At 37.0% G+C, this 20,486-nt stretch overlaps 2 protein-coding genes across 6 annotated transcripts in view; both read left to right on the top strand.

Moving 5' to 3' along the window:
* The first annotated feature begins 614 nt into the window (after positions 1-614).
* On the top strand, positions 615-6,858 carry LOC144206064 (protein tyrosine phosphatase type IVA 2-like). The gene is made up of 9 exons (XM_077730766.1): positions 615-808; positions 1,299-1,472; positions 1,585-1,716; positions 2,732-2,785; positions 3,012-3,133; positions 3,228-3,320; positions 4,202-4,332; positions 4,657-4,731; positions 4,869-6,858. Exons 5-9 carry the CDS (start codon positions 3,038-3,040, stop codon positions 4,978-4,980), a joined length of 507 nt encoding a protein of 168 aa, XP_077586892.1. The 5' UTR covers positions 615-808; positions 1,299-1,472; positions 1,585-1,716; positions 2,732-2,785; positions 3,012-3,037; the 3' UTR covers positions 4,981-6,858.
* A 908-nt stretch (positions 6,859-7,766) lies between these two features.
* Positions 7,767-20,486, top strand: part of LOC144206063 (apoptosis-stimulating of p53 protein 1-like) — a 30,020-nt gene continuing 17,300 nt past the window's right edge. For 2 of the 5 annotated variants that reach the window (XM_077730763.1, XM_077730761.1), the window contains exons 1-4: positions 7,769-8,300; positions 11,738-11,885; positions 14,176-14,283; positions 14,957-15,018. In XM_077730763.1, the coding sequence (XP_077586889.1) occupies positions 8,292-8,300; positions 11,738-11,885; positions 14,176-14,283; positions 14,957-15,018 (327 nt within the window). In that variant the 5' untranslated portion in view covers positions 7,769-8,291. Of the gene's footprint in view, positions 8,301-11,737; positions 11,886-14,175; positions 14,284-14,956; positions 15,019-16,365; positions 16,609-19,089; positions 19,367-20,486 lie in introns of those variants that run through there. The other 3 variants (XM_077730762.1, XM_077730765.1, XM_077730764.1) reach the window with 3 other exon arrangements.

The following is a 20,486-nucleotide window of genomic DNA, read 5'->3' as shown; positions in this document are numbered from 1 at the left end:
CATTGGAGGAGTGAGCCGTCCATTCCATGGGACCAATGTTTATTTACCCTCTACTAGTCACCTGAGAGAAAGAGAGCGAGAGGAGATAGATAGATAGAGAGAGAGAAAGAAAGAAACAAAGAAAGAAAGAGATAGAGAGAGAGAGGAAAGAGAGGAAAGAGACATAAAGAGGGAGAAAATGAGAGGGGGGGGGGGGGTTATTATAGATACTATATTGGTGGAGTGAGGATGTTTTCAAGTGGCGGCCATCTTTCAACAGTTGACATTTCTGCCATGCTCTTACAGCAGTGAACATAAATGATTACTTTTTTTCCTCTCTCTTCACTCGCTAGTATTTTTGACAGACTTACTAACAATTTGTTCCAAACCAAACCGTATTCGCATGCTACAATAAAGGTGGGTTGATTTTTTTCTGTTTAAATGTTACATTAAAAAAATGCATCAAACGTACATCACTGACGATCACAAAAAAATGAGGCCATCGGGAGACTATTCACAAATCTGTTTTCATTTCGAAATACACGCTCGATCAAATTTATTTACACTATTGTGACGAGAATGCATCTGACGTTCAGATGTCCGATAAATAACGACTTGCTGCCGATTTTCAGGGAATCTAGCCTTCCCATATATTATGCCTATGGTTGCACGGAGGACTGAGATGTCAATAAGTAAATGGGAGTAGTAGTAATAATATAGCAGCTTATAGTATTATAGAGAAATATTTTTTTCACAACATGTCTTCCCAAACCGACTTCATTTAAATATTTCCGCTGACAGCTGAACTGATTTTGTTCTGGACGTTAAGGTTCGTACCTTCCTATACATGCGTCTATGGGACAGGTTGTGCATGTTGGAAAAATTAATTGCTATATAAATGTATAAGTGATGACTTGTGCTTTTATTTATGCGTTGGTTTTGAAATGGAATTTCCTGCCATTTTATTATTTTACATGCACTATCATTTTTTACAGGTATGTTAAGACTAGTGTAGCGAGGATAAACAGTAAGGAACATTAATGACTATAATGTTAATACAGGTTAGATGATAAGGTCGTATCGCAAATAAAAAAATAAACTCCTCAGCTATTTTCAAATAAAATCCTTTCAATCTTGAATTTGTGATTGATTTTTAAAATTGTCTAATGCAAGTAATGTCTGCAATCTGAAGCTGTATCGTACAGACTTAACGCACCGATATTTAATATTACAATCATTATAAAAATCGCTGTCGTAGTCCTGAATATTTTTTTCCAACCGATTTCCCTCTTTTTTTAAATTGTTTTTTTTGGATATAGTACGCTACCGTGTTCCACTTTAGCATCAAGCTAGCAGGCCGTCGTTAGCCGGGATCAGATTCAGAAGAAAAACAACAACAACATCAGCATCATCATCAATGGTGTTTCTACATCCACGAGACGTCGCGTTGTCCTGTGTGTGCTCAATGAACTGTCTCCTCAGTGCACATCACAGTGAGTAATAGTCAATTTCACATTCTTAAATCCATAGTTGAAACAGTAGGAGCATTATGACTACAGTATGATTTTAGCTCTTCCCTATTGACTTGTATTCCTCCATTTTCAGGCTGCTCATGTATGGCAGTTGCAAGGCGTGAAGGGGAGTTCTGCCAAGCCCAACACCTGCTGGTCATTGTGGACAAGTGAACCACAGAGACTGGAAAAAAAACTCAAAACACTGCCTTTCACATTCACACAGGTGCGCCATAGTATACTTTTTAAATTGTGCAGTGCTGTCTGATATGGAACAAAAATGCTATGCACCCTTATTCTTTTTGATAACAATATTCCTTGAGATAAGAAAATTGTTTCTTCGTCCTAACCCTCGTGAAAAACTACGAAAAATAATACCGTTTTTCTCCCCAATCACATCTTTTTTTAGATTGACCTAAAATACAGCTGCCACAAATTTTCCATGCATCACATAGTGCTGCAATGTAAAATATGTATTACATTTTGAACACTTTCAGTGCAGTAGCATGCACATTTTGTGGAGAAAAAAAGTAAAAATATGTAATCATACACCACCTAATGGTGTAGAGGTTTGCTCTCCTGACTTTGGTGTGAGCAGGCGGGGGGCTCGATTCCCTCTGATGGTGGTACTGATTGTGAGTGAATGGTCTTATGTCTTTGTGTGTGCCCTATGGCTCAATGGCGACCAGTCTTTTGTGCGGTCTGCCTTTTACCTGAACGCAAATGGGGTAGGGGATAGGCTCTGGCAACCTTCGCAACCGAGGATGTGTGGTATGGATGATGACTGGTTATATTTTGATATATTTTTAGGGTTTGGCGACTGATCTATTGGTGATCTTTAGCTGTAAAGTACAAAAAGTCCCTGAATTATTTTGACAATATTGTTACACTGTTGCTCATCAATGAGTATCAATAAGAGTATGCATATTGGTGCGTTCAGGACTTTCCATATTTTACTTCACCAATTCGCGGAGAGCCATACGGAGAGGAGCCATCAATACCGCCTCATTTGGCTCTCGAGCCGTAGGATCCCTACCCCTGTTGTCGAGCAAACAATTAATATAGCAAGTTATCCCTAATCAGGTGCTAACTGTTGGCCAAAATGTACATTGCAGAAACAGGAATAATTATATATCTTGTCATATACGGCACTGAGTGATGATAATCATAATACAAAAAAATGTAATAATAATGATATTAATGCAAGACAGAAGAATAACACACTGTCACTACCTTTGCAGGTCTTCCCTGTTATCTTGTTGAACCTCATGAAGAAAACCTTTGGCACAGCAGAGGTTCTATTTTTGATTTTTGTTCAGAACCTTATCTTGCCTTTCTTTCCACCTTCCCCGTCCCATTTTCCTTCTTATCTGATCTTCATCTGAATTACCTCTCTGGATGGGTTGAGATTTTTTGAAGGAAGGCTGGGTTGATCTTTTTGTTTTGCCATCTCACACAGTCTTAAGATTTTGTCAACAATTCATTCTGTTTATCACTCGACCTTTGCTATTCTATATTTAGTACAGCACACTTGTGCAGGCTTAAAAATGAATCGACTTGCTCCAGTGGAAATCACTTATGACTGTTTAAGGTTCCTTATTACGCACAACCCCACTGATGCTCAACTTGGAAGATTTATAGAGGTAGGACTATGTTTATAATTTGTGCTATTATTTTCATGCTTTTAATTGTTAGAAAAACATGTTGTGACAAACCTAATTATGTGTTTATTCAAAGGATCTAAAGGCATATGGAGCTAACACCTTGGTTAGGGTGTGTGCTGCTACTTATGACAAGTCACCAGTGGAACAAGAAGGCATTCGAGTCCTGGTGCGTGACACTTTCAAACTAGTTTTTTTTTCATTTATTTGCACAATTATTTATTTAATTAAAAACCAAACGAGGCGATCCGGTGAGGGAGTGGTTAGTGCGTCAGCCTCACAGTTCCGGGTTTCCATCCACATCCCCATGCATAGTAGCCTAGTTGAACACTAGAATTTCCCCGTAGGTATGTGTGTGAGCGTATATGGTTGTCTGTCTCATTGTGCTCTGCAATTGGCCACTAGTGGGAAAGATTTCATCAGAAAGTGACCCAAAATTAACAAAGTGACCTGTCAGTACCGTAAAATGAACAAGGAAATGGCACAATATTGAAGACTTTGACCCTTATTGACAACACTTGGCACTCTATCAATTTAAACTGGGAAGAACAAACATCTTCCCCTCCCAGTGAAAATGGATTGGACATCTAGCATTATCAATGGCGGTTATCAAGGACGTTTACCCTAAAATGCCTCAAAATTAATAAAAAGTAAACAAAAATGTACAATTTCTCCAGAAATTGCATTTTATGGTTCCAACTTCAACTACCCTATTTTACGGTGTATAAGTCACATTTTTTTGATAATTTGGCCTGCGACTAATCATCAAGTGCGACTCATACGTTTGTTCTTCTCTCTGACCACCGATCTGAATAACTTGTGTTTTTGGCCTATTTGGCCAGTGGTTCTCCTATCATTGTTGCTTTAATGTAATTTCTTTTCTTAGTTTCTGATAGAATAAGAATTGCCAACCAAAAATGTGACTTATATATATTTTTCCTTTTCATTGTGTTTTATTTGGCTGGTGGGACTTATAGTGTCCGAAATATTCGGTAATTTCCTGCATGAATTTGCTAATATCCTCAATCTACAAATCTCTCCCCCTTCCAGGATATGCCATTTGATGACGGTTCTTCTCCCCCAGATCAAGTGGTTGATGGTTGGTTGAGTCTTTTGCAGACAAAGTTTCGAGACGAGCCGGGCAGCTGCGTGGCTGTGCATTGTGTTGCTGGACTGGGAAGGTATTTTTGCCCTTAGATGTATGATATACATTTGGTCCATTTACTTCAAATACTAAATAGGATTGGGATACTTGGCCTTTATAAACTGGAACTGAAAAAGGAGGTTGATTGGTTTGATGGAGGTTTTAGGACATTTTTTGTCTGACGAGCCAGCCTTCAAAAGTGGTCTGTGGGTCTTTAAAATGGCTTGCGCACCAGTTGAAAAATTCATGACTGGTGACGACTGATCAAAAAAGGTCAAATTTGATCTTTAGATTCGTATGAGAAGCACTTACAATAGACTTTGGATGTATTCATTTGTTGGAATTGGCTTTTTGTATCCAGAGCTCCAGTTCTGGTAGCCATCGCGCTTGTCGAGTGTGGGATGGAGTATGAAGATGCTGTTCACTTTATAAGACTGTGAGTACAATTTGGCCTTATTCTTGACAAAAAAAAACATTTTATACTCTCTCATTGACATTTATACATTCTACAATTGCAAATTTATACACTTTGTCACGAATGTTGTTTTTAATGCATGTTGTTTCTTCTCTCAGGAAGCGTCGTGGAGCGTTCAACTCAAAGCAACTACTTTTCCTGGAAAACTACAAACCCAAACTGTGCTTGCGCTCCAAAGATGCTAATGGACAGACTTGCACATTACAGTAGGAGTTCAGTCGGTGGTTCAAGCATATTTCGATTTTATTACAACTTTAAAAAATTAACTATGTCCATAAAACATCAAAGTAAGATGATCTCAGAGGCATTGAGAATTGGATCGTAGCTAAGAGACTTGGTATTTTTTAATTAACTTGGAGTCCTTAAGTATGCATTTTTCGATCATACAACTAAAATAATGCATCCAAAAAGTCTTGGAAAATCTTAAATGGAAAATTCGTTTTCATATTTTGTCTATAATTTAGTGGTTATTGGGTATATCTAAGAACATAACTGAAACATGCACAAGGTGTGCCATAAATGATTTTGGTCACTAATAATTTTGAGGCATTTCACATTTAATTTTCTTGATAACTTATTGAGTGCCATTGATGACGCTAGAAGTTTAATCTATTTTGAGTGGAAAAAAACAAAAAGTTTTTCCCCCCCTCCCTTGTGATTCGACGTCTAGCGTCGTTATTGGCACTGAAAGACAATCATTCGCAATTAGTCCTTCTGGTTTAAATGAATTCAATGTCTAACATTTATGATGGCGGGCAATGAGTTCAGTATCAACTCTTTCTACATAGTTGCAAGTAGGCTGGTTGTGTCGCAAGCAAAAAAACAAACACCACATTTGTCAGTGCTAAAAATAGGTAGCCTTGCTACAGTCGCAAAGTCATGACCCGGTAGGCGTCGACTTACTCCAGAAAAAAACTTTGTTGTAAATATTGAACACTTATGGTATCCAAACTAGGGGCCTGACCCATTCTTAGCCAAATTAATTCGTTTAGTAGCTTGATTTTTTTTTTAATGCTTGGCTAAATAATCTCAATGTTTTAAATTATTCCCTTCCTCATATCCTCATCTTTTCAGTTGTGAGTATTTCATTGTATATAGACAATATGAAATAATTGCCCTTTGAAGGTAGGTGTATGAACTGAATAATCCTCAGTTAAATTGATAAATTAGAGGTCAAGAAGAGAAAACAGGAATAATGGGTTTTTTTTATCTAATGGTTTTTACACTAAATACAACAATATTGGTGTTTGTTTCATTCACTTTATATCTTTAGTTGTTTTTTTTCCTTTCAAAATTTGTGCTTTGTGAATGTTGTTGACGTCCAGTTCCAATCTTTAGTCTTCATAGTTGTTTTTAGAGTAGCATAGCTTAGTAATGTTAAGGAAAAAAAATCAAATATATGTACGTTACGCATAAAACAAGCTGAACTGTTGTAGGTAAATGTTCATGTTATTCGGTTTTAATGTATCCAGTGTTTGTCTCATGTCACTGTTTCTCTGGGATAGTTTCCCGAAGGACACCAGGTCGTGCGATGGGAAATAGATTAAGAATTGTTATACGTATCTGTAGTACTGTTAAAAAAATAATAATCGTATATTTGTCCCCCCTACAAAACCATTTAAATGTGCATAATATGTACAAACCTCAGAAATAGGAAAAGGTTCATACTTTCAAAGTATGCTTAATATTTTACACATTGTGTCAGCTGTTAAGGGCAAACCCAGATAAAAAAAAAAAAACATTTTCTTCTTAGACGCCAGGCCTTTTTTAATGATAAAAAATCTTTATCCCTTTGTGATGCTGCTTTTTGGTCTTTATGCTGAATAGCAGTATATTGGTTGGCTGTAATGCAGCGTTGTGCATGGTAACAGTCCACATGAGAACACACTAAAATTGAGAAAACCAAAATGTTGCCAATTTAGCAAGTTCTTTTCCCGTCTAATACTCTTTCTTATGTTTTGTGTTAGACTTTAGACTATTCTAATGTCCTTATTAGTTTATTTGCTTTCTTTTCGTTTTGTATCTGTTAATACAGGAATATTTACCTATTTTACTGTTTATGTGAAATTATTAAACATCATAACTAGGCTTGTTTGTGTTCATACAAAGCATAAACCCGGATGAATATCCAAATTTGAAGGCAGGTTAAAAAGACACCTATTGGCCGCATATTATCATATTTGTAAGATTCAATGGCAAGGACACATTTGGAGATTATTTTACAAACAAGTAAGCTACCCTTTGTGACACTCTTTAGAGAAATGTTTGCGTGTTGTCAGGTCAGTCACTAAATCCAATCAACCTTGAACCGACTATTGTTTCCATGTGATGCCACTCTGACGATGTTGCACACAATTATACAACAACAATGTAGCCTAGTTTATGCCTTTTCGACCATGTTTGAACAATTCTTTGGTTCCCTTTACAGTTAGTTCCTCATTGTCAGGCAATAATTTTGTTGACCCCGCAACTCATCATTAGAATCAGAACACTTCATTCAACAATGCTTTAATTAACACTTTGAAATAATATGCAGATTGTATGTTTTCCTTCCAGGGGAATCAATCAGTCGCTGCAAATCCTTCCAGTCGAAGTAAATTCGACGTCTTTCGACGTCAATGGCAGTGAATGAGATAAATAGCAATGTGTTATTGGCTTTAGTGAACAGTAGAGGACGCCAAAGTTTCACGCGCCTATCACTGAAGGTCATTGAATGTTGTGGATATGGATTCTTATCTCCCAAGACCTTTAAGTATGTATTATAAATTACAGAATATTCCATTTCAAATATTTTTTGTGTGTATTAAGTAACTGTTAGATATATTTTTTGTCTTTTCATATTGTTTAAAATTACATGAAACTGGCTCAATTGCAGACAAATCCAAATAACTGTTGAAAATATGAATTATTATAATCTATTATATACTTGCATAAACAGTAATCGGCTTTGACCACAGTACACCCGCAGAGGGATGTCCAACAATTGAACTGCCATGCCTGATTAATATCCCATGCAAAAAAAACATATCCAGTATTAATTTCCACCATTTTATAGCATAAGCTTACATTTAAAAAGCAATAAAAATAATTTATTGGATGGGGGAGGAGGGAGAGACAGATGTGACGGATGAGCCGGACGGTGACCTACTTCAAACTGAGAACATTCGAAGCCCGATAAATGATGAGCAAACAATAATATGTTGTTTTCTTCTTGTACACTAATATTGCAGTGGATTTCAACTATGTGAGATCTCCCTGGTGGGTGAAGCGATCAAGAGGAACAGCGAGGGAGGAAGACGGCAGGAAGGAAGGAAGGAAGGAAGCACGGGGGTGGGTGGGGGTTGAGAGGAAAGAAGAGAGCAGGACTTTTGGCTTTTCCATGCATCTGGATTTCTGCTGCACTCCAAGTCTGGGAGGAGGAGATCGAGACAACTAAAGACACATTTGTGAAGAAGAAACGAGGAAAGGAGAGGATAAAGTTCTTTTTTTCCAAGTGGGCAGGAGTGGTGTGAGGAGCAGGAATGTTACCGGTGAGTTTCTTCTTTTTTCTTCTTTTTTTTTAATGATGGGATGAATATTTTATTTGAACCCTGCATTGGCTCCCAATGGTAACTGTTTGAATGTTAATGATTGGACGTTTGATATAGTCGATGGGACTAAAATAAGGGACTGGTAAAACTAAATCATGCTATTAATTATAGTGTTCCAATACAATGACAAAACTTACATATAAATAGTTGTAAATGGCATCTGAATAGGTTGAATTAATGTGTGGTAGTTAAGTCTCTAGTTATATTTAATGGCGATAGAGTTCCTATCATATCTGCTGGGAATTTAATGTTTTTTTTTAATAAATGACAAATAACTATCAGAATGTGTTAATGACATGCATTTCAACCAATATTTTTTTTGTTAAATCTCCTACTATTTGTGTCAGAATTTGTTTGAAATTCAGGGTCAAGTATTATTTTTATTTTATTTAAGTAAACTAAACTTCCATAAAGTAGTGAACTCAAACATTTAAGTAAAATGTATTCAATTTCAAATATGCATATAAAATATTTTAATCCAATCAAACCCAGGTTATCTCAGTGATCACGCCCAATTTAATACTATTAGTATTTTTTTTCATGTTATTAATGGTTAGGAATACCCAAAATATTTGACAATTTAATCTATAAGTATGTTTGGTTCTACTCTCCCATTTTTTAGACAATAAATCCAACCTGAGTGAGCCAAAAGCTAAATCTGTTAACATAACAAATTAACAAATATTCATATAACCATAGCCCCCAATCATAACCTGTTTATTAAAGTTTCAATATCTCTACTTACATCTCTACTAATTCCATTAAAGTCTAAACTTCTGAAATATTCTGAAGACTCTACAAGTATATTGTATGCCCAGAGCAACATTTTTATGGTTGTCCAAATTGTGAAAAAAATGCAGTTTTACGAGTATTATTCAGAACCATTCTTGTTTTTCTTCTTGTACTTGCTTTTTTCATCCAAAGTGCCAAAGAGCATGGGCGAATGTTTTAAAAAAAAAAAAAGGGATGACTTAAAGAAATTTACAATTTTTGCCAAGCACATCCTGATATGTCACTAAATTTCCAAGTTATTAGTTAGTATACTGTATATTAGTATATAAGTTAGTTTGCAAGATACATATTTTTTGGTTTCTGATACAGATTTGGTTAGGAGTAGTACTGGAGGGTCTGGGGTTAAATTCCAGGTCAGTCCTTACTGTGTAGTGTTTGCATGGTTTTTCTCCAGGTACACTGGTTTCTTCCCACATCCTAAAAACATGCATGGTAGGCTGATTGGACACTCTAAATTGCCTCTATGTATACGCCTGAGCGTGAAATGTTGTCCGTCTCCTTGTGCCCTGCGATTGGGTGGCCACTGAATCAGGGTGTCCCCTGCCTCGGGCCCATAGTTAGGTGAGATAGGGTCCAGCACCCCCCACAACTCTTGTGAGGATAACCGGTATGGAAAACGAATGAATATCTATCCATTTGAACAGTTTATCCTCACAAGGGTCGCTAGGTGTGCTGGAGCCTATCCCAGCTAACGGGGCAGGGGATCCCCTGAATTGGTGGCCAGCCAATCGCAGGGCACAAGGAGACCATTCAAGCTCACACTCATACTTAGGGCAATTTAGAATGTGTGAGCATGCTTTTGGGGTGTGGGAGGAAACTGGAGTACCCGGGGAAAACCCACGCCTACATGAAAATTCCACACTGGAAGGCTCGAAGCTGGGATTGAAACCTCAATCTCAGAACTCTGATGCCAATGTGGTAACCACTTGACCACTGGGAAATTTGATATTGATACCCAAAATAATACTCAGTCATTTTTGATATAACATTTTTTTTCAATTATATATTCTCTAGTATACTTTTTGTATTAATTTAATGTTCATTCATTTAATGTATAATTGATAAATTAAAATAAATAAAAAACTCAATGATTATGTTGTAATACATAATACTTACTCCTCTTATTAATTTTAAACTAATCAATAAATCCAGGCATCAAAGGGATTCATTCATTTGCTGTGTTTGAGACCTATATACTTCAACTATAGACTTCACAAATACAGATAGTAGACTTGTGACCCAAAAAGAGTGTTTTCTTTTCCTTGTTGAAGTGGAGGCTCGTGTTTAAGTGGTCACATGTGGTTCCTATAGAGATGATACTTGGCTCAGCGTGTGTGTGTGTGTGTGTGTGTGTGTGTGTGTGTGTGTGTGTGTGTCCATGCATGCATGTGTGCTTGGGTGTGGGCAGAAGAATCTTGACTCAATGGAACGCAAATCACCTTCAGCTGTCACTGTGTTTTGCTGTGCTTTGTGCAACCCCTTATGTTTGTTTCTTTGACTTTTTCTTTCTCAATATATATTGCAATAACATTTTGTGGTTTTCATCAGATGACTTGAATATCTCTAATTCTAGAGAATAAGAGAATTAAGTCATTCATTCCAATATTGAAATAACAATACCATTATTTTAAGACATTTTCGAATATTATGAGAATAAATGTGTTGTTTTGCTTATTTCAATGCAAAAATTGTGCCTCAGCTCAAAGTTAACACTTATTTAGCATCATTTAGACTAAATTTGGGTGTCCTGTGAAAAACCCAATCACCTATGAGGGGATCGGAGTAGAGACGCTGCTCCTCTGCATTGAGAAGAGCCAGATGAGGTGGCTTGGGCATCTGATTAGGATCCCTCTTGGACACCTCCCTAGTGAGGTATTCCCTGCATGCCCTACTGACAAGAGGTCGAGGGGCCTGATCATGGACACACTGTGCCTTGAAAACCTTGCGATTCCTCAGGAAAAACTGAATGAAGCCACTGGGGAGATTCCTTGCTGAAAATGTTGCACACGTGACCCAATCTTGGATTATAAATAATTAAATGGTACAATGCTAAGAAATTTGAAAAAAATAAGGCCCTCATAAGGATGATTGCTGTACTATATCCTCTTTATCATTTGTCAATGTGTGCTTTCTGAGTGTGTGTGTGTTTGTATGTGTAGAGAGTGCGTGCGATTGGGTGTTTGTATCTAATCCAAGATTTAGAGAATGTATCCGAGCTCTGTCCGTCTGCATGCAACCAGATCACGTGATCTGGATAGGTGTGTAGTAGACTACCAGGGATTAGTGTATAGTAATCAATCACATGTGATGTAAAGTTGTATCACAATGGACAATGCTTTTTTTGTGGTAAGGGAAGAGATCAATATTTGGGGAAGAATGCTAAGTACCCTAAATTCACCCTTCAACTCTTGACTTACGAACAGGCATGACATCATCTTACATAAATTCCTGTATATGTTAGAATAATGACAATAACAATCACAATGACAGTATTTATATTGAAAGAAAATTGTTTCAGTGATTGATCCAAAATCCTTCTTTAGGAAAGAAAACTAAAAATTAACTAATTATTTCTCTGCTTTTAGGTGATCCTGACAGTTTACCTCAATGACACCCAACAGATGCTTACTGAGGTCCCAGTTACACCCGCAACCAGAGTTGCAGATGTGGTGGAGTACTGTAAAGAGGCAGGTGAAGGGGAGTGTCACTTAGCTGAGAAATGGAATGGGCATGGTGAGTCGTTTTTTATTGGCCCCAAGTTATAACATTTTGTTGAATAATACCTGTTTATAGGTATATAATTACTCAGGGACCCATTCACTTACAAACACCATTAGCAAACTACAAAATCCCATTTCTTAAGAAATTGCATGGGGATTCTTTGCTTTCTCTCCCATGGCTCACTTGCTGTAGATTTTTAGTCAAGTCTTGTTTTTTAACATTTTTAGGTCACTTCCTTGTTATCGCAATTGATGCCATGAACAGCGCGAGACATCCAATCCATTTTGACGTTGGTACATTTGCCGCTAACCCGTCAAAAGGGAATGGACGTTTAACGCCGTCAATAGCACTGGAGGATGCGAGTCCCTCCAGTTAAAATGAATTAGAACAAATGACGTTGTAATTTAATTGGGTGTCACTTCCTTGTTCATTTTAGGTTGCTTATGGGTCACTTTCTTTTGATTCTGGGTAACTTTTTGCACATTTTGGGGCATTCTGTGGTCACTTGCTATACATTTGGATCATTTTCTGTTGATTTGAAGGCAAGTCTGGGTCTATAAAGGTTTATGTAAGGTATTTTTTTGAAGTAATGAGGATGTTTTTGTTAATATTAGAGGTGAAATCGAAAGAGAGGCTTTATCACATGAGTTAGAGAACATGGACAGGATTTTCATTTTTACAAATTCTGTATGTGGGGAACATGAACATAGTATGAAGTATATTGTGAAAAGGAGGATAGACATGAACAAAGCCAAACCCATGAAAGCATAACCTCATTTTATGCCTTGTCAAACTAAATGGACCAGTCTATTACATTCATACACTGGGAACCACTGTGGCCTTAATTCATTCAACCCTAACTGTTAGACCAGTGATCCACATCACGTCGCTGAGTATGTGTGACTGAGTGGTCAGACTATAAAAGGTTCTAATACAATAATGCTTTTAAAGGTTAAACATATAAAGCAGTAGTCAATAAATGGAAACCATAAATTACCATATGTCCTATGACAAGTTGCAAGATGTCTTGTCTGAAGGCTATAGTACAATCGAATGGTTATTTGTTTTTGTGTTTGTGCTATTATTCACATTCCTGGCATTTGTATTATTATACATATTATGTATTATGTATATTATTAATTTTTTTCTTGCAAACTCTACGGAGGGCCAAGTCACACTCATGCATTCATGCAAGAAGAGATTCAATGTGAAAAAGGGGGACAGACAGCACTTCATCATCTGAGCTCTGTTGTGGTTGTGGTCAGGGTTGGCTTGTGGCATACACAGTTTATGAATTTATTTGAGGCACATCCGCTGAGCGTGCATTTATTACCATATTTTTTTGCAACCTCATTTCCTCAACATCTTGTACTTGTGCTGCATGCAATCATAAAAGTTGCTATCGATATTTTACAAATATCCATGATAGGCAGACTAAACAAAATTATCAGTAGGTATGAATATGTGGGTGAATAATTGTTTGTTAACATGTGCTTTGCGATTGGCTGCCAAGCAGTTCAGTGTGTAGATCACATACTATCCATAGTTAGGTGGGTTGGGTAATGGAACCCCCATGACCCTTGTGAGGATAAGCATTTAAAAAAATGAATGGATTAAGATACTAGTTCCTGCAATGCATATGTTGATCAGGAGAAGGCATTCAATTTTTGCGCTCACTTTCTACATTGATCAGATTTTCTATGCCATAGTAGTAGGTAGTACTACTATCGGCCTAAAGATATCACTAACATACCCTGATAGTTAGCCTATTGGGTTTCCCGCCAAATGTATTTGAGTAATGCATGCAAGAGAATGGAAAAGAGCAACACATAATTCACATGGAACAAATACAACACTAATAATTCCAAATATCTATATTAGATAATTTATGGTTTTACTGTATTTTCTACACATGAATAGCTAGTATATTATCTCAATCCTGTACTTAATTTGTCATTGATTTTATATATACGAAATGTCCATAATAAACTATAGACTTACTATATTTGACGTATAGTTTGGATGCGATATGCATGCAGTATGTAATTAGATCTATTATATATATATCATTGTATTATTTCATTCCTTCCAACAAAATCAATGAAACATTCCTTTCAATTCTTATCAGTTTCCCTGTGATTGACTGGCTGCCGATTTAGGGTGTCTGGTGCCTACTGATTGTAGTTAGCCTGGATAGGATCTAGCACCCCCTTGACTTTTGTGAGGATAAGCAAAGGAAATTGAATAAATGATGAGTTTCTTTCCCTTTTGACAGTTGCTTTTCCTTTCACTCTCACTACAGAGCGAGTTCTCCCTCAGCAATTGTTACTAATGGATCTTCTTCAGCAGTGGGGTGCAAGGAGGCCTGAGGTCAGCTTCTACCTGCGACACTGTCCTTCTTTCCCACAAGGTAAAGCACTGTGCTAGGCTATGGGTATACCGACTGTGTATATGTCCAGTTATGGTGCTTCAATCCTGCAAGAGAAGAATATTTTGAGCCATTTTTTCAACCTGTTGTCAGTTGCATTACAGTGATTTAAAAAATAATAATGGTACTTGATTGGTATATGTATTTTTAGTACTTTGTAAGGCAAATTTATACCCCCAAGAAGAACAGTACACAATGAGTAGTGTTTACGAGGTTTAGAGGTGAGGTCAGGGGCTCGGTCAGCAATTAGCCCGATAAGATGATTAGAATTATGTAACATGCATAGTGCGACCCTGAATAGTAAGGGCTGCCTGATAAATGTTACTTCTTGGTTTATTTATTTTAATTCATGCAAACACTTCATTGACAGTTATATTCAGAACTCTGATCAAAATATTGGGATATTTTCCACGTTCAGCAAATATACAAAGATATTAAGTGCCAAAATATGTTGGAACAGAAAATTCAATGTAGAAAGTGTTCTGAATTCAACTACAAGATACGACCTGAGTCTAGTCTTGTTGTCACCGCAACATGTTAGAAATGCTTTAAGTTCAGGGCTTTAATATTCTCCACGTGATAGTGCAAAATGGCTGCATCATGGATGACCACTCTGTAAGAAGCTTTACTAATGACAATGTTTCTGCTTCTTAAGGAAGTATGCAGGCTTTTGAGACAACCTGGACCAAAGAAACAACAGAAGGCTCTAATACTACCGTAAGTCATTCATTACACAAACACACTTAATGTATTTTTGTCACACTTGCGTTCTACAGTGTGAGAATATAGAGGACATTTGACCATAGACCACATTTTAACAAAAAATTGATGTACATATGCTCCACATGACTACAAGCCGCATGTGTCCATGTCTTAATATGGGATATTTCCATTTATTTAAAGACAAAACATATCACTAAGTTTACCAAAAGAAAAGTCCACTTTATTTTAACCTCTATAGTTACGATGTCCTCTTTAAATCCCCATTGGTAGGCCATTTAACCTGAGGTGAACGGATGTATTGGTAGTGCGAGCATTGCATTTTGGGTATCCACCCACTTTTTAAGAAGCTATGTTAGGGTGAATATGAATTCGCAAAAACATCAACAAGTTCAAAACTTCCATTGCTTTTTGTCGCCAATAACATCCTCTGAGTTCTGGTTGAAATGGACTAATATGCAACAATGCAGCATCCCCTCATCGCAGTAAAATTTGGATATCTGTCCGTTTAAAATCTTTTATTTCCAACAGTACATTGTATTAAATGAAGCTTTATTCATCTAGAAAATCCCAAGTTTTTGATAAAGTCTGATGTAAAAGTAATGCCTTTTATCTGACGCAATTTTTAGAACACTAACATAACTAAGGATGCATTTATGTCAGAGCACACGATAAATCCAGTGATGTCACATCACCTGGAGCAAAGTTCCAAAAATGTGGATTTTGTTTGTGCTCACAGAGATAAGGCACTTTTTATAAAAGCTGCATAGATCAAAAAGAGTAGTGAAAAGAGTAGCAATTTATTGTCCAAAAATGAGTGTTCTTATACTTTATTCACAGCTATATTTCTAGTCAGTCTGTCCAAACAATGCCACATAGACAGTTCAACCAATAATGTTTCTTCTAGAACAAGCAGAACCTAACTCCAATCAACTGATTACACTTTTAAAACAGCAGAGTGGTGAAAATGTATCTTCTTTATCAGTTGGAATGAAAATCTGCACCCACTGCAGCCCATGAGGGCCATGCTTTAGTCTACTAACTTATCGAACCATACATTTTTAAAATTACATTTTGCCAGGTTGTAAACTCAGCTGTCATTTAAAAAACAGAATTAAAAAGTGTAGGATGGTGAGCAACTGTGCTGGATTTGTTGTGCTTTGGTGCTGCTTTCATGGTACAAAAAGACAACAAATCCAGCTCAGTGTTGGTCGAAGTGTGTTAGGCAAACTATTTTGGTCACTATTTCCGTTTGTTTTGAGCTCAGACGAGATCCTTCCTTTACAAATGCTGGTGAGGCAGTCATTGATAAACATTTGTGTGGTACAGCGTTGGTCAGTCTGCCTGTGAGTCAGCTAGTGTGTTTATGTGTGTGTTGGCAAGTCAGTGAAGGTGGGATTAGCTTGGTCTCATGACATAACCAGACTAAGAGGATTGTTTGCCAGCCAAACAGCTCCTCCTCATCCTTTTCTTCCTTTCACCTTTTCCCGCTCCTTTGCTATTGTCTTGTGTTACTCCTGTGTTATTTTCACATTTGCTGCAAATCCAAAAGAATTTGAGGAGTGGCTGCTGTTTGAAAGGGCGAGGGTAAGTTCTCCAGATGGTTTTCAAATAACTTTTTTTTCAGATTATGACCAAAGTGTTGAACATTTGCTTTATTTTTTGCTCCTCATTGCGACTGATCATAGTAACTCTGATGTTAATACCTATGTGTGGTTATTTCACAATGTTAGGGCAGAGTGTGTGTTTTGTCGCCAAAATTATTAAGTAAACTTGCTCCATGTTATCTCATTTGGCTCTTTCCATCCTTGTGCTGTGAATTGAAATGAGTTTGTCACTAGTAGACGTCCAATCCCTTTTTGGTAGGATGTTTCACAGTGAATGAATACTTTTGTGCATTCGCTGTTAGCATCTAACCTTAAATGAAGCCTTATTACATGTACTTGTTTTTTCGTTCATTCAAATTGTTCAGGGTCGTTGATAACACTCTTTACTTACACCAAATCCAACAATTTATTAATTTTTACTTTGAGTTGGCAGCACCATTAAAATCTCCGTTTTGCCCATTATTGTAAGATGACCATATATAGCCAAACCTTTACTTTTCAATCAACAATTTGCATATCTGTTGTCATTATTGCCATTCAGTGCTCAATTTATGAAGAGATGAATGAATGAATGAACAAAATTAGATATATCAATATGTAACAATATATTATATATGTATGTATGTATATATATATATATATATATATATATATATATATATATATATATATATATATATATATATATATATATATATATATATATATATATATATATATATATATATATATATATATATATATATATATATATATATATATATATATATATATAATGATGATCTCACAGTATGGCACCTTAATATTGTTAATATATAATAATATTAGATTGCTATACTGTGAGATCATCATTATTATGAGTCTTGTATAGCAATTGTATTGGAAGGTACACAGAGGTTCCTACCTATAATGGGAGTTTAAAGGGGTGTGTGTGTGTGTATATAAGGCGTGCTTTTTTCTTTGAGGGCCACTTACAGAAATATGCAAGTGTCAAACATTCCATTTTCTTTTGTTAAACAGAGTATAAGAGTGTGGTAAAAATTATTTGCTCCTGAGAATTTATTTATTTGTAAGCATTAACTCAATGGCTATTATTGCCGGCATTCAATGTCTATTTGGACTAAGAGAGTTGGCTGCGATTGCCACCAATCAAATTGGATTGAAAATCTAACCTTGTCAATGGCAGTCCAACATGATACTTAATTTCGCCCTTACAATTTGAAAAGGACTTGACTGTCAGTGAAAGTGAATGAGTTAAGAGCTATAAAATGAAAAATTATCCAGTGGTATAACAATATGCATAATATAAAAACGTATTAATACGACTGAACCAAACTGTGGAGATCAAAGACAAAATCTCTAGCGACACCAAAAAAGTCACAAAATCACCACCAAGATAGGTCAATTCATTACATTGAATTACTTTTTCTATATGTGTATTTAGTTAAAACAAAATAATTTTCCTAAATTGATTTACTAAATATGTGGCCACATGATTGTGTACTGGTTCACTTACCTTGCTTTGGTGAAGGCATGCGCGGGATCGATTTGCACTCGGTGGAGGTATCATTGTAAGTGTGAATGTTTTCTCTCTCTCTCTATCCGTGGGTGACTGGCAACCATATGGCGTGCTCTGCCTTTTGCCCAAAGTCAGCTGAGATAGGCAATAGGCTCCAGCAAAATCCGCAACCAAGGATGTGCGGTATGGATTATGACTTAATTAATTTCAATATGTTATCAGATTTCTGAGCCATTGGAGAGGTACTGTTTAAGTTAGGGATGCCCAACTCCTGTCCTCGAGGGTCCCTATCCAGTGTTTTTTCCATGTCTCCCTACACCAACACTTCTGAATCTAATGATCAGAATCGTTATTAAGCTTTTGGATAGCTTGCTGATGTGTTGATCATTTGATTTAGGTGTGTTTTGTAGTGGAGTACAGACTGTAAAGGAGCTCTCGAGGACCGAAGTTGGGCACCCCTGGTTTAAGTGTTAGGCATCATCTTATGTTAAAGATGAGATGTGCATCCGAGTGTAGATTTTACTTGAGCTTCTTGTGCAGCCAATATTCATTGATATTTTCAGAATTTGCTCGCAGGCCAATAAAAAAATGGGGGCCGCAGTTGGCCCGCAGGCCGCCGTTTGGCCACCCCTGGGCTAGTCGGGAGGTGAAACTTGGTGCCGTTGCAGCAAAAATCCAGCTGTAGCTGCATAAGAGGCACTGAGTGAAGGAGTATAGGCTAAAACTTGACCGGTTGTAGGAGAAAATATTAAATTACTGACATTATCATTCTATATAACATCAATTAAAAATGGATACAATGGGAGTTGGACTGTTTGCCTACCAAAAGTGAATATAGTTACATTGAGGGTTCTTACTCTGCACGTCACATCCGACCATCCCAATAACACTTTATTGAAAACACAGAGGGGAGGGAGTGCGGGTCGTGCTAAGGAGAGTGTGAAAGAGAGAGAGAGGAAGAGAAAGAGGAGGAGGTGTCGTAAATTTTAGCACATCAGCACCAAAATGGAGGAGAAAGTTGCGATAAGAATTGCTTTGTTTCTCCTCTGCCGCAACACTATGGCATTGTAATTCTGTTAAAAAAAAATCTAAACGTTTGTCTGGAAGTCCTCTAAGGATGGAGTGGAATGAGGTGGACATGGTGCAGGAATTTACCATTGAAGGACAATGCAGCAAAATTAAAGTCCGTTCCTGCAGGATCACATGGGACAGCCTGCAGGTAAAATACAGCATGGCAGGAAACCAGCAGATTCTGCATGATAATATGACTTGGAAATGACACTAGTGCAGTCTACAGGATGTTGCACAGTGGTCATTGCATGAGCTACAAAGTGTTATTTTATGTGCTCTAGTGATTCTTAGTATAACTGTAAAAAATACAATATAGTTCAATTGAATTAATTTTATAATTCTTGCCCCAACTATGACAAGTGATTACATTAACATAAATGTATTAAAAAAAGAAAGATTGAAATATGCCTAACATAAAAATGGCACAACTTAATGAACGTAAAGCAATCACAATAATGAAGTAAATCTACATATTAAGATAATGCTGAGCTGGCTTATTGTTAAAGGTTTGGTGCATTACACTATAAGTGGATTAATGCAGTAATTTAATGAAATGACACCAAGCCATTTTTTAACCCCATGCTGATTTTAGGGTGCTAGTTCCAACAACCTCCTCTAGCTTTTTTGTTATAATTAGGGCATAATGCACAACATTCACAATTCATTTTTTAGGCTGCCAAGAACAGCCACCTGGTTGTGTGTTATCATCTGATGCCGATACTGTAACAATATCACATAAAAAAGGGTATCAATAAAGCAGTGTGTGTAGCATGGATGCACAATGTTTGTGTGTGTGACTTAAAGTAAACAATTGCAGGATGTGGCTGGGTTGGGACCTTCCTTTCATGCAATCTTGTATAAATTTCTCTCCCCATACTCGCTGCTATAATTATATCGGTCTAAATAAGGATGAGTGGTACTGCATCGGCCTCATAATTGTGGGGTCGGGGGTTTGATTCCAGGTCAGTCCTCACTGTGTGGAGTTTGCATGTTCTCTCCGGGCTTGTGTGGGTTTTCCCTGGGTACTCCGGTTTTCCTCCCTCATTCCAAAAACACCGATTGGACATACTAAATTGCCCCTAGGTATGGGTGTGAGTGTGCTTGGTTGTCCATGTCCTTGCACCCTGTGATAGGCTGGCCACTGATTAAGGGTGTCCCCCGCTTCTGGCCCGGAGAATTGGCAGTGTTGTGATAACAATGTTGTTCATCCAGCAGCCATTCTTTAAGATGATTGGTAAAGTATTTGATATTGATTGAGTTCCAGTTAT

Source organism: Stigmatopora nigra, chromosome 13 (assembly GCF_051989575.1).
Source record: "Stigmatopora nigra isolate UIUO_SnigA chromosome 13, RoL_Snig_1.1, whole genome shotgun sequence".
Taxonomy (NCBI): domain Eukaryota; kingdom Metazoa; phylum Chordata; class Actinopteri; order Syngnathiformes; family Syngnathidae; genus Stigmatopora; species Stigmatopora nigra.
This window is presented reverse-complemented; position numbering and strand designations above follow the sequence as displayed.